This window comes from Poecilia reticulata, linkage group LG17 (assembly GCF_000633615.1).
Source record: "Poecilia reticulata strain Guanapo linkage group LG17, Guppy_female_1.0+MT, whole genome shotgun sequence".
Classification (NCBI taxonomy): Eukaryota; Metazoa; Chordata; class Actinopteri; order Cyprinodontiformes; family Poeciliidae; genus Poecilia; species Poecilia reticulata.
This window is the reverse complement of record NC_024347.1, coordinates 6,619,812-6,634,600: the sequence shown is the minus strand read 5'-3', so window position 1 is coordinate 6,634,600 and position 14,789 is coordinate 6,619,812. Positions and strand designations below refer to the sequence as shown.

The 14,789-nt window shown below is 39.4% G+C and overlaps 1 protein-coding gene across 5 annotated transcripts in view; it reads right to left on the bottom strand.

Annotated features, from left to right (window-relative positions):
• Positions 1–1,653: 1,653 nt before the first annotated feature.
• Positions 1,654–14,789, bottom strand: part of ccdc18 (coiled-coil domain containing 18) — a 28,379-nt gene continuing 15,243 nt past the window's right edge. For 2 of the 5 annotated variants that reach the window (XM_008433373.2, XM_008433374.2), the window contains 2 exons: positions 12,235–12,888; positions 9,310–9,574 (listed from right to left, as the gene is read on the bottom strand). In XM_008433373.2, coding sequence (XP_008431595.1) covers positions 12,253–12,888 — 636 coding nt within the window. In that variant the 3' untranslated portion in view covers positions 9,310–9,574; positions 12,235–12,252. Of the gene's footprint in view, positions 3,850–9,309; positions 9,575–12,234; positions 12,889–14,789 lie in introns of those variants that run through there. The other 3 variants (XR_535897.2, XR_535898.2, XM_008433372.2) reach the window with 3 other exon arrangements.

Genomic DNA, 14,789 nt, shown 5'->3' with positions numbered 1-14,789 from the left:
TGTGTGTGTGTGTGTGTGTGTGTGTGTGTGTGTGTGTGTGTACTCATCACTCAGTTTAATCCTGCAGGCTGGAACAGGTCTACTCACCATCTGTCTGCGCTGCTCTCTGCTTTTACGTTTACTCATGTATTAACCAAAGTATGAAAAAACTAAAACTTTGGTCAGTTAAAAGTTAAAACTAAATGGAAACTAAACAATATTTAACTAATAAAAACTAGCAAACCCACCCTGAAACTAATTAAAACAGTGGTGTCCAAAGCAGGGTGTGTTCCAGTTCTCTCCCTGGTGGTGGCAACGACCTCCTCAGCAGGTCAGTTTCTTCTTAGGCTTTCTAATAAGCCATCATTTGATCCAGATGCGTTATACCAGGGCGAGAACTAAAACATGCAGGATGCCGGCCCTCCAAGACCCACTGAATTAAAACTAACTGAATTAGACAGACATGTGATGTGGAGCTCTTCCGTTTCATTGCAGCCAGTGATAAAATCTGCAGCAGCCAACTGAAGTCTTAATGTGGAGGATGCAGAAAACACTGAGTGCAGCCCAGTCTACGTTAAGTTATGTTGCTGATGGTGATAGAGAGAACCTAGAGTGGATGCCTTCACAGATCCTTTCATCATGTTAGACGGGAGGAGAAACATGCAGATTCAGATTCACGGAAGGAGCAAAGCTCTAGACAGATGTTTAAATGTAAGTAATATGTATATTATCAACAAAAACTAGAGGAAAGACTTCACATGTTTGTAAAATGTTATTTCTGGTGAAGCACAAAAGAGGATAACCATAGTGTGTCGTTTGGAAAACTACAGAGAAAAATAAATGGCTAGCCTGTCACAAGAAAAAACGAATTGTTCAGTCATATTCTCACCACATTATTCTTTCAGTTTCAAGTTAAATATTTAATTAGCAAGCTAAAAATTTAGCTTCCAAATTACAAACTAAATATTTTACTCCAAACTAAATGTTTAGTTTCCAAGCTAAACATTTAACTTACTAATGAAATATTTAAGCTGACATTTATAAATGAAAGAATAACATGGTGTATATCTGAGCCACCTTTTTTTTCTCTTATTAGTTAAGCATATTGATATGATTAAATTTTTTAATTGATTGACAGCACTATTCAATTCATACAGGTAGAATCAAACGTATCCGTTTCATCTCAGTGTCGTTTGTTCCACCTTTTGGCAGCTGTGTCTATCTCTGCCACTGCAAACAGGATACACACTTGATTTATTCAACAGAAATGATCCCGGTCAGTGACATTCACATCATGAGTGTGAATTTCATGGCAGTTTACAGTAGAACCAGAGCTCAGCTCCAGCTCAGATGGTTATGTCTGCAGCAGCCCAGCCTGCAGCCTCCATCATAACCCCGCCCCCTGCCCTGCGGTCAAGGTTTACTGCAGCGTTGGGTGTGTGTCGGGGGGGGGGCATGAGTTGTAACCTAGTACATGTAGAGTAGCTGTGGAGTGAGATAACGCTGACCTTTCACAGCACACACCGTTGATAATGGTGTTTAACGATGTTGAGGCAAACCTCAGGGCTTTGCCTGGTAAAGCAACACGTTGATGCTGATCTTCATGCAAATCCAGCTAAAAGAATCTGTGGCATGGATTCTGTTACCTGTACAGACTGACCAGAACGAATGTAATGCTTCTTCACGAATATTAGTTTATTACTGTGAACGCCACAAATGAATCTGTCAGAGTCTGATACATAGACCCGTGTAGAAAATCCGTACGTTGTAAATCTGCAGCTGGAAGGTTGCTCCTTTAAAGTTTGGCTTTTGTTGGATGACAGAAGTTATCAGAGTTGCACAGCCCACAGAGCTAACATCCTGATTCTGCCGTGAGCAAACAATGAGCATTACTGCTTTATTATCCAATGTCCTGTGCAATCTGTTAGTCAAATTGAAAAACTGACTTTCACGGGTTTCCTTCTCCGGTTAACTCGTGCCAGACACACTTTTCAGCGCTGCTGCAGAGCGCCGGTACCGATGTGGTTAACTCTGGCACACAACCCGCACTCTGGCTTCTCTGCAGCAGCTCTCATGTGATGTGATGTGGTGCAACTGCAGATCGTCTCCTTGCAAATCCACTGATAAACTTCAGTTTCCTCTGAAGCAAAGACTCGGTGGCTTCATTTGACGGAAATGACAACACATTTCAAAATTTCAATGACACCGCATTCAAATTCCACAAACCTTATTGAAGAAGCAATGCTACGCATCTTTGCTTTCTGACGGGAGCTTACTGTTTTTACTGTTAGCAATGATATTATTTCTTCACTCATGTTACTGGCTGGTTAATTTTGTTGATTGATTTTAGATAATTTTATTATTGATGTGTTTTCTTTTTTGTAAAGCACTTTGTGATTTTTATGTCTGTGAAAGGTGCTATATAAATAAAGTTTACTTACTTACTTGCTTACTTACTGTACAGTCTTTTTCTTACTTCCTGTTTTCATATTTTCTATTCAAATCAATCCTGGTAAAGAAAAGTACAACTATGTTACAAGTACAAGGTAATAATCATCCTGTGCATTTAAACACAAAGCCCACAAATGATGTTATAGATATAAGCTGTTGGAACTACAGTCCACCAGTAGTCCACTAGGAGGAAACGATGAAATCAGTGAGTACATTATGGAGCTTTTCCATGTGCATTTGGATATTTGTTTGAAGTTTGTATATTTAATAACATTTTCAACATTCTAAACTAAAACGGGGAGGAGCCAGAAACTGCTTTGAGATAGCCCTGTGTTTATTTTTCTAAATGAATCGGTAGGTTGGCTGCCATGTTGGAAATCCAGGTGTTGGGCGGTGAGGTAAGCCCCATCTTAGTAAATTGTCTGTAATTAGGTCTGACTTTGGGGAACGTTGCAGTTCAGTTTTTTGGAAATTTTATCTTCCAAGTAACAAGTAGGACACAAAAAAACGAGAGGAGCATCAACGCTGAGGCTCGCCATATTTAGTCAGATTGCCTCCTCCTGCTCAGCAGACAAAGGTGCAATCCTCACTCCAAGTTCTTTGCAAAGCCTCATGGCTGTTGGAAGTTTTGCATACATTTTTATTTGCAAATCTGTACTATGTTTAGACATGGCTGAACTGGAATTTGAGGTCTGGACCGGTCAGGACTCTCCAGCTTGTTAAGATGGAGATCTGAGCTGAGGAGGTTTGGGAGTTGAGTTTTCCATGATGGATATTGGAAATTCTGATTTCCAGTAGAATTGGAACGCACCATTCGCATCATGTTAGCTTAGCAAACCAAGAACAAGCTAGCCATCAAGTAAAAAGATATGCCTTTGAAACACTGCTAATGCTCACTAACTTCAGCCTATATAATTATGTAGTGGCAGGTGGAGTCAGTCTGAGGACTCAACCTAAAGCCGATAAACACAATGAGTTAGCATAGTGTGCTACTCCATGAATCAGTCAAGAAGGATCTCCCCCAAAGTCCTGGTGTTATTGTTAAATTAGCTGTACCTTAAATTAACATGTAGTTGGTGTATTAAGTATATTAAATGAGTATATCTCCCTTTAAGTGTCACCACATCAGACCATCTGCCTCGGTCTCATCCCGTCCATTACTGAGGTTTTCCTCTCTTCCCTCCATGTTAGCACCATATTTAATGAGCTTTGTCCAATAACCTCACCATTCTCAGGAAGTATCTTTAACTCTGTGTCCAAACAATACACACACTCCGACATACACACTCCACCTCCTGTCCATTTTGGTCTCTTCCGATAAAACTCTGAACATCTTCAGCTGCTCTTCCCGTCTTATTGATGTGCTAATGTGTCCAAACCATAACAGGTCACACTCCGGTCCTGTCAACACCTGGTTACCTAAAACATTATGAGCAAAAGTCCAGAAAAAGAACAAATCATAAACAAAGTAACAAATCTATTTTGACACGCAGCTATGAGCGGAACAAATTAAGGATAAGAGAACCCTGGATTACCTATTCTCTGTTTGATTTTTATATTATGGAAATATTTAATTTACTCAAATTTGAGATTATGTGAAAAATAGATTGGTGTAACTAAATGCATTCTGTTGTCTCTTCAGCTCAGATATATTAGAAAGCAACAAAGAGAGGTGAGAACAAAGGATGTAAAGAGAAGCTCCACCACGAGCAGATTCCAGAAAATAAACAGATAGAAAACCAGAGATTCCACAGGAAGACAGAGAAAACAAGCAAACAGACAATAAGAGAGAGAAAATAAAGTTAATGACATGGATTAGAGAAGAGAACAAAGGAGTGTGCATGGGAGGTCCCTCAGTATCATCTGTCCCTTTGGGATCAATAAAGTATTTTTCAACTTGAATCCCTGGAACAAGAATTTAACCGGAGCGCTCAGCTTTTGGGACATCAGAGCAAAAACCTTTATACACTTAAACTTTCAAACTTGTAAGATTAACTTTTTAAGGTGATTTTCTCCATCCAAGTCACAAACGGGTCCAAAGTTAGCAAAAGGGCAGCTACATTTCTACAGAGCCCTCACATCCTGGACACAAACAGTTTCCCTTCAGGTCGCTGCTGCAGAATGCTGTTAGCAAAAAGCAGAATCAGTTTCTTTGCTCAGGCTGTCTGACTGATGAAGACATACAGTATGTTGCACTGACTCAACCTCGTCTTGCTCTGTAAGAACTCTGGCTCTTCTGTGGCTAGCAAAAGTATTCACGCCCTTTGAACTATTCCACGTTTTGTCACATTACAACCACAAGCATGAATGTATTTCATTGGAATTTTATGTGGAATAAACAACACAACACAAAGTGATGTGATGAACTGGAAAGAAAATGACACATGATTCAAACCATTTTGTACAAATAAAAAACTGAAAAAAATGGAGCGTGCTAAAGTATTCACCTTTTTCATCTTGTGCTGCAGTTTCTTTTAGGGTTTGTCTCTACCAGCTCTGATCATCAGTGAGTGAAATTTGTGAAAAGTAGAGCCTGGCAGGGTGAAGAGGAAGCTTTTGTTTTTGAGAGCTGATTCTTCTGGTCATCATGTGCGACAAGCAGAGAGTACATAGAAATCCTTCCATGGTTATTTTTCCTGGTAAGGGGCCAAATATAGCATGTTTGTTTCAGCGTTATGTGTTGCAGCCAAGCAATTTAGTTGTGTGAAGTTTTTCCTGTACTTATTTTTACTACTTTTTTTTTATCATATTCAATAGATTAATACTTCAATTCATCTATTTTATGCTGACTGCACTTTTACTACTGGTAGTACTATGTAAATGTGCAGGGCTCCTTACTATAAATGTTGTCTTGTTTCAGTAGTAAGCATATCTCATGTCTACCAGAAATAGTATTCATTATCTTTGCACCATTATATTTGTGCAAAGAATACAGCAGAGGCGTTTCTGACAGGCTGGGGAAGTTTCAGAGTGAAAATAGAGCACTATTGCACGCCACTCACCACCGTCTCAACCACATCCTCTATGCTCCGCAGCTTCAGCTAGCTCCGTCAGAGAAAACAAGAACAGAAAGTCAGACGTGCTTCTTAAACTATTAATAATAAATGCAAATGATGGTGTAAGTTTTCATTTGTAGAGCTTAAGAGAGATGTACTTTCATTTAGCTTCTGTTCATCATGATGGTAGAAAACACTCAAATGTTTGCCATCAGAAATTCAAGTCTCAAACCAGTTCGAGTGAGAAAAAAAAATTCTTGTGTTTTTGGTTCGTCAGAATAGTTAGAGAGGAAACCACTGAATGCATTAGAGCCTTTGAATAGGCCATGTATAAACCTGCTTTCAAAATAAAAGCTTCACCACACCTCAGAGCTCAGAGACACTAAATACCCGAAATTCAATCTGCTATATGTTCTGATATTTTTGCTTTGCTACTTTTGTTGATACTATTAAGAAAATACATTTAAAATATGCTAGTTTTACAACTTAACATGTCTTGATTGAAATAGCCTAAATATATTTTTTGGACTAATCTTTAGGTTACCTGTAGTTATGGCAGATTGCCTGCTAGATCTTTTGATCTGCCTTTTGTCTGTGTGGGAAAGAATCAGCAGAAGTTCCAGCTTCCACACCGATATGTGAAAAGCCATTTCGAGTTGGTATCTCGTTATTTCAAGATGGTATCTCGTTATATCTTATTTTGAGAGGGCATCTTCTTATAGTATCTTATTTCGAGATGGTATCCCTATATAGCATCTTGTTATTTCGATGTGGTATCTTGTTCTATTTTCTCGTTATTTCAAGTTGGTATCTAGTTATTTCAAGATGGCATCTCGTATGTCAAGATGGTATCTTGTTACAGTATCTCGTTATTTTGAGATGGTATCCTTTTATAGCATCTTGTTATTTCGATATAGTATCTTGTTATATTTTCTCGTTATTTCGAGATGGTGTCTTATGGCATCTTATTTCAAGATAGTATCTCGTTATAGGATCTACGTGATAGTATCTCGATATTTTGAGATGATATCTCGTTATTTCGAGATGGTATCCTTTCATAGCATCTCATTTTGATATAGTATTGTGTTATATTTTCTCGTTATTTCGAGTTGGTATCTCGTTATTTCAAGATGGTGTCTTCTTATGGCATCTTATTTCAAGATAGTATCTCGTTATTTCGAGATGGTATCCTTATATATCATGTTGTTATTTCGATATAGTATCTTGTTATTTCGAGATGGTGTCTTGTTATGGCATCTTATTTCAAGATAGTATCTTGTTATATTTTCTTGTTATTTTAGTTGGTATCTCTTTATTTCAAGATAGTATCTTGTTATAGCATCTCGTTATTTCGTGATGGTATCTCGATATTTCAAGATGGTGTCTTGTTATGGATGGATATTTGTTCTTGGAACTTTTTATTCAGATTTTCACATCACATACATCATATATTTTTCAAACTGCATGTACAACCTCACATACTGTGGTCCATAAAACACTTTCTTTGTCCACAGTCTTAAAAAAAAAACACAAGTGAGAGTCTCCTATTTATCAATCGTAATCTCCATCAGCTGTGGTGTGAAATGAGTGAATTGGGGACCATTTTTCTAAGATGTCACTTTTCATCTGTAGTTTTGCTGTAATTTGTTCCATGTGGTACACCTCCCTCACTTTATTCTTCCACTGAGAGACTGTTGAGGGCTGAGGCTTCAGCTATAAGACCATGATCATTTTCTTTGCAAAAACAAGCAGAATCTTTAAGACACATCTTGACTGTTACTGTTATCTTGAATTTTATTCTGGAATATACCTACTATTATTAAAGATGGCTCTAAGGCGATTGTAATGCCCAGGCACGTAGTGATTTCCCTTTGTATCCTTTCCAATAGGTTGATAGTTTTGGATAGTCCCAAAATATATGGGTGAAATCTCCAATCAGTCCACAACCCCTCCAACATTTGTCTGAGATGAGGCCAAAGCTAGATGTGAGAAGACGAGTCCTGAAGAACCTCACTTTGATTTTCCATTCGAATTCTCTTAATGTTGGGCTACTTGATATTTTATGACCCTCTCGAAACATCTCCTCCCAGTCCTCATCTTTGATTATGACATTCCTTTCTAACATCTTTTGTATCAGCTATGGCTTCCTCTTGTAATATTGTAAACATGGGATATAAATCTGGCAGTTATATTTCATTTTATTACCAAGAGAAAACAATTCTCCATACTAGAGGGAGCCACCTATAAGCCTCACCATTCCTTATGTTTATGTAAGTAATGTCTCATTTGTAGGTGTTTATAAAAATCATGGGTTGGAAGATTGTTTTTTTATTTTTACTTGTTGAAAGAACATTAGGCTTCTGTTTTCAAACATTTGATCTAGTACAGGTAATCCTTTTTCAACCCAGTTATGTAATCCAGCTGTAGGAAGAAATAGTATCTCATTAAAATGAGATTTTGTTTTTTTTCTCCCAAAGAGAGTGGCGGAAACGGGCTTCCATATGTAGCTAATAAACCAACATAAAAAAGAATTCTGTAAAATTTGCGGTAAAAGACTAATTTACCAACAGTTATGACTCAAGAAGCATGAATTTTATGTAATTTTTAGTTATGAAAGGTATAAAACAGAAATTTATCGTAAAAATATTAGAAATTGTAAAATTCATAAACATTCTGCATTATTGCCAACAGTTAATTCCCATAAAATTAATGATTAGGTACTAATCGGCCAAAATTACAAATTTTGCTGATATTTATAACTACGATGTAAAATCGTAAAACAGATTGGAAAAATATAATTTTTACAAAGAACAGCATCCTGGTGTGATATTTTGGTTTATTTTATCTTTCTTTATAAAATATTGAGCCCTGCATGTCTCATACTGAAACCTCAAAGGAAGACTGTGAGATCGACCAACTGCAGGGCAAACTACTGCAGCTGCCGCCACCGTCATGTATACAGTTTTTGCATTTGTTGCAATTGTAATTTTATGCCAGCCATACATTTGTAATACATTAAAATAGTTGTACGTTTGGTCCTGCTGCTTGCAATGTATTGGGGAAGCTAAAGTGGCCGTAGGCTTAGGACAACGGGGCATGAGAGAGTTTTTCATCATGTCATTGTGTCAAACAACAGGAATTACAGGAAGTGCAGTTACTGTTAATTTGTCATGTAAACAGAGTTCTCTAGTTTGTATTTCTGCTTGATCCTGCAGCATCACCAGCAAGACAGCTATTGCTTTTTATTTTTAACTCTGAAATCCTGCAATTGAGCAGTGGCTGTGGGCTTCATCAACTCACCACAGCATCGTCAGTGCAAGTGCACAAGTGCTAGCTCAATGTGCTAACTACCAGGCGCTAGCTAATGATGCCTAGAGCCTCGGCCTGTATCAACCAGGTCGGCTGGGACCTTATCAGGTCTGAGACACAAGACTTTGAAATCATGTTTCTGCTATTTCTGCTCGTTCAGGAGATGGAAACACATTTCTGCATCACAGATAAGCATTTTAGGATTTTTACTAACTTTAACCAACTGACAAAGAAATGCTTCCCTTATAATTTCTGTTTATTGCATTGCAGGAAAGAGACATTTTTTCTCTCTCCCTCTCTCTTATATATAATCAATAATAATTTCATTATTAATAACATTACCAGGATCCAACTAAAGGTGCAGTGTAAAGATGTTTTCAGTCCAAACAGGATCAGACAACCAAAACCTTCTGATGTCTTTGCTGTGTTCACATGTGATCATAATTTCACTTGCCCACGTGGAGCCGTGTGCCAAACATTCCTTCCATGGTCAGAGAGCAGTTTGATGACGCTCCAGCACAGCGTGGGAACTTCCAGAGATTTTCATAGGAATGCATCATCGCCAAGAGTCACCTCAGTTTATGTAAAAGCTCTTTAATCAGAAAACTATTCACATTCACAAACAGTAGTTTACAATGTTAAATAAAATGCAAATGCTACATTCTGCTGAACTAAAGAATCCATGTTTTACTAAGTGCAATTAAAGAGGTCACATAAACATGCTCTAATAATTTATCTTGATCACCAACACATAAAGGGACAAATCATGGAAAAGTTTCATAAATACACACCAACCAACATTTTAGGTTGGTTGCTGTGCTCCCCATGCAGGCAGCTCCCTGAAAGACAGAAGGAAAGTGCCTGTCAGGCATCCTGGGTCACAAAAAACATCAGTCAATTCATCACGATAAATTAAAATGAACGTGATAATTTCCAATCAGATGAGGAATATTTTTTGAAGTGCAATTTTGTTTAAAGACACAACACAGCCCATTTAATTTATGGTTTTGACCCTGTGTGGTTTTAATTTCCTTTTTATTTGTTTTTTTTTTTTTGTTTTGTTTTTTGGGGGGAATATTTAAAAAATCTCACAGTTTATCTTTGAGAGAGCAAACTTGCATCAAAACAGTATTATAGTTTATCCCAGTAGTTACTGGGGCAATTTATCGACCAGGAAATGTGTTACCATGACAATTTTGATCCTGAGTAAAACTTGAAACTATTTCATAGAGTCAGCCAGACTTCAACGTTTTCAATGACAAATTTTTCTCGGGTCATCGTGGTTTACACTTACAGAGGATCCGTCTCTCTGCACATGTTGTAATGTGATTTGATAAAAGTCAGTAAACAACTGAAGCAGCACAGCAAGAAGAGAGGAAGTCGTAAAGGTCGCATGAATCCAACATGAAGGTACTCTGTTCAGATGATGGCAGAATTAGCTAAATTCCACTTTATGTTTTACATGCTGAATGCTACGCATCTTAAAACATCCTCCTGAACACACCACCCCCATCAAAGAAACCCGGCGGTGGCAGCATCATGCTGCGGAGAATCAAAACTATAACTGGAGTAAAATGTGGCTTTATTAACTGCTAGCCTGGAGGGGCTCAATAGAAATGCACAACACACTTTTTTAAAAACAAGCTTTGTAAAACCTTTTGAAAGTCACGTATCGTTTTCCTTCCTCTTCACAGCTTGTGCTGTTCTGTCACATAAACTCAGTAAGATAGACTCAAGTTTGTGGTTGCAGCATGAATGTAAAAAAAAGCTCAGGAAGTAGGGATAGTTTTGCGTCGTTTTCTATATAAATATCTATCTTACTTTGCCAAACGTGGCCCTCTAAACAATAAACCGACTAAACAACCTAAAGTTTATCTTGCGCAATTTTCCTGGTGTTGAAAGTTTTGTTCCTCTCCTCCCCCACAGAGGTGGCCGTGAGAGCGATCAGTGTGACTGACAGTCTCAAAGCTCGTCAACAAAACCGAGGGCTTAGTGGCTAATAGGCTGATGATAGCCAGATAACAGCATTAAAGCACATTTCAGATATTAGACTCATCTGAAGGCTGCGTCATATAAAGACCCAACTGATTTAGAAATCCAGAATTCAAAGTTCATTGCATGACACAAAAACAAAAGACTGTGTGAAACTAGAAGTGAAAACCTGAAGGTACAATGCAATCCTTGGTTAGTCAAACACTGGTGTGGCTTCTTCCTCTTGGAAAACAAATGATGATACCAGAGATAAACACATCCAGGTTTATATTGGACTGTTGTGACTTCATAAGCACAAACCTTTAAAGTGTTTTATAGAGTCTTCATGTTATAGATCGAACCAAAGTGGCACATTAGTGTGAAACAGAAGAACAATGAGACTTTCACACCTGATAGTTCTGTAGACTCGGTTTGATTGGTGACCAAAGTTGCAGCATTTGTTTCAGCTGCTATAATTCTCTATCACACTGAAAAACCTGTTCAGCTCCGCACCTGTGGTGGCGCTGCACCAAAAACCGCTGAAGGAAACAACATGAAAACCTTTGAAGGAGACACAGAGAGCAACTTCCTTCTTCACAAAATGTAAACATACATGGAGTGGCGTCAGATTTAAGCAGTAGGATTTCTCCCAGTGGATCTACACTCACATGTTTGTTTTGGTTGTATTTACCCAGAATGCCCTGCACTATAGTCCGCTTCCTGCGTTTGGAGTGGTCTCCGCCGGTCATATGCATTCGATCTGGACCAGAGTACATTTGAACCAGAGACCCGGGTCTGTGGGCGGACCAGAGTTCACCGTTTGGTCCTCATCACAGTTTGATCATCTATTCTCACCTCCGTAAAACAAACTGGACTTTCTAGGCAGATGAACTAAAGTTCAATTACAGCGGATCACCCTTAGTTTTTTCTTTTCAAACAAATAAAAATCTAAAAAAGTGTGGCATGCACTTTCATTCAACTAATGAGGGAATATTTCATGAAAGCCATTGTTTCATTTCAGTTTTGCAAAAAAAAACAACAACAAAAAACATCTCTGTCAGACAAAATAGAGAGCATCTGTAACCATCAGTTAATCTTTGCAGAGGGATTCAGGTCTGGACTTTGACTGGACCGTCCTAACACATGAATTTTCAGGTCTAGATTCCTGCATTGGTCTTTAGGCTCCATCTTCATCTCTCATCAACTCTAACCAGCAGGGCGGGGGGGATTATCCCACAGCATGATGCTGCCACCACTATGTTTCAGCAAAAAGATGTTGTGTTCAGGGTATCGTGGTAAAATGTATTATGCGTTCCTATTTGTGACTAATCTCACGAAATACATTGAAGCTTGTGATTGCATTGTAACAAAATGGCTTGCGAACGTCGATGGAAGGCAGAAAACAGGTGAATCTCCAACTCGACCACTAGATGTCAGTAACTGTTACTCTGATACTTCCCATTTCAGACAACAAAACCAAGCTTTCAAGCTTTCATTGATCAATCAGCTAATTGAAGGTGTTTTTTACCTGCAGAGTGGCAGAGAGTCAGGTCTGCTTTATGGGGCTCCATGGAGACGGATCCTGCTGCATAGCTAAAGTCTGATTCACAAACCTCAGCATCCCGGTCAGTGAGCTCATGCCCATCTCTCCCTCGTCCTCTCCCACCAGAGTCCCCTCCGACTCCCTCCTGGACTCAGTGAGTGGCTGGTCGTCCCCCTGCCGTCCCGCCGGTGCCTCTGCGCAGACGTCTGCGTCGTTGGGTTTGTCCCCCATGTACGTGAGCGGGTCGAACGAGGCGTCGGATGTCGCCGAGGCCTCGGTGGCGCTGAGGCCCCGCCAGCTTTGGTCAGTTGACCCTGGGAACGTCGAACCAGACGCAGAGGAAGAGTCCCACAGCTCCCTGATCAGCGCCCCCCTCAGGTTGTGAGGGAGGTCCGTGGAGGAGTGTAAGCTGGCGCTCTGAGGCCAGTCGTGTGCCGGGGAGCGCAGGGGCGCCGGGTGAGAGCGTGGAGACAAGCGGACGGAGGCTGGTAAGAGTCTGAATGAAGGAAGAGACGGCTGAGAGGAGAAGGAGGGCTCCGGAGGCTCAGTGATGGAGGCAGAGTGGCTGCAGAGGCTCTTTCTCTCTGCTGCTCGTCCCAGACTGGAGATCCGGGCCTGGAGGCGGGTCACCTCTGACTCCTGAAGGAGGAGGAAAACCAGCATGAAACACGTTGAAACAAGAGGAACAGTCAAAGGCTTCCTGCAGGTTTCAGAAAGTCAAATAAAAGACTTCTTATGCCACCTTGAATGAAACTTAAGAAAAAAACCCTAGAAATATAAAAGGTAATTGTAATATTGAGGTAAGGGTACAACTCTTTTACAATCAATCAAGTGTAGCAAAGATTAGGCCTGTCGCAATAAACGATAAATCAATTAATCGGACGATAAATTAAACCTATTGACCTCATTTTAATTATCGGCTTTATCGTCTCTTCCTGCCTTTTTTTCTTTCTGTTGACGACACTGAATGAAAAAAGGCTCAACTCCGGTGCTCTCCACTGACCCTCCTTTCCTCATTTCCTTAGTCTAATGTCCAGCGCACACTACACGAGTTGTCGGCCCATTTTCAAACCCCTGAGAGACCACACCTTAACCGACAGAAATCCTAGGTATAACGGTTCGATCAGGTTCGTCGTGTCCAGCCACAAGGTCACAAAATAATGGCTACAAGTCCAGTTAACTAATTTTAAAACCAGGCATTAATCAATGCTTTACTACAATCTACCTGCAATGCTTGTGGCTAGTGTCAGCGTAACGTCCTGACTGAATGAAAATCATTATAACCCATTTATGTCACGTATTAACTGCGGTAGCAATTTGGCTCCAACTCCTCCCCTTGTCAATTATATATTCTTTGCACAAAATGTTGAATAAACATTAATGATACCACATATCATCTCCGATGTCTGCTGGACTTCGGGTTGCGCCGTATCAGCTGGTTGGGATTCCCCTCCGTAATTTCCCCTCAGAAAGCACGGAGAAGAATCCGCGCTTTCTGATTGGCTACCTGTCACATTAAACGGGCTGCGTTGACGCTTCCAGTCGGGAGAAATCCCTGATTAAGATCGGAGCGGCCACGACGATCTACCATAACACACCACACACTGCAGGATGATCGGTTAGATCGGCCAACGATCTAAGATTGTCATAAGAGGAAAATAGGGGCAAAAAATGGTGTAGTGTGAACTACTGCATAAGGTAGTTGGATGTGCCCGTTTTCTCCATTTAAATCTAGTGATTACTGAAGGGAAATATAGTATACAGACTTTATTATCTGCACTCTTTTGGTTGAATGCAGTATTTATTTCCACTTTGGCTTTATGTCGTTTAGTTTTTATTCAAGTAAGTTTTTTGTTAATGGAGAATCCATTTTATTTTTGTTTTTGGTTGTTTTATTTAGTTTATCAGTTCCAGTGTTACGTGTTCTTTTGAAAATAAGGTGCATCTATCAGGAAATCGCATGTAATATTAGTCATTTCCATTAAATCAATGTCAAAGGGTCCTGAAACAATGTTAGCGTTTATCGCAATAATTTTTTAGACAATTAATCGTCCAGCAGAATTTATTATTGTGACAGGCCTATCAAAGACTGAAAGTTCTGGAGTTTGTGGCTCCTGGTAGCAACTTTGAGCTTCTCATTCTGCATAATAAACTTAAGCTTAAAGGGTCAGTTTTATGTGTTTTCCAGGCACAGAGTGCCATTTTATGGCACTGTGAAGAAAATATTTTTGCCTTCAGCTGTTATAAAAATACCAGATATATCAAAAATAACTTAAAATAAATTTTTAATTTATATAGTAAGACCTTAAAATTGGGCCTCTGATTTTTTAAAAACTCCTCAACTCTCTGAAACTCCGCCTTCAGGAAGTCATCACAACATGACACCTCCATTAAAACTAACATTTTTATCAGCATAGCGCTGACGTAGCTCATGGAAAGATGTATTTAAGTCCTGTGATTAATGTATTTAAGTCACCGTTTTTTATTTTAAATGATTTTAAGACTTGTTGAGGAAGCGCAGGCAGCCGGAGAAGCATGCG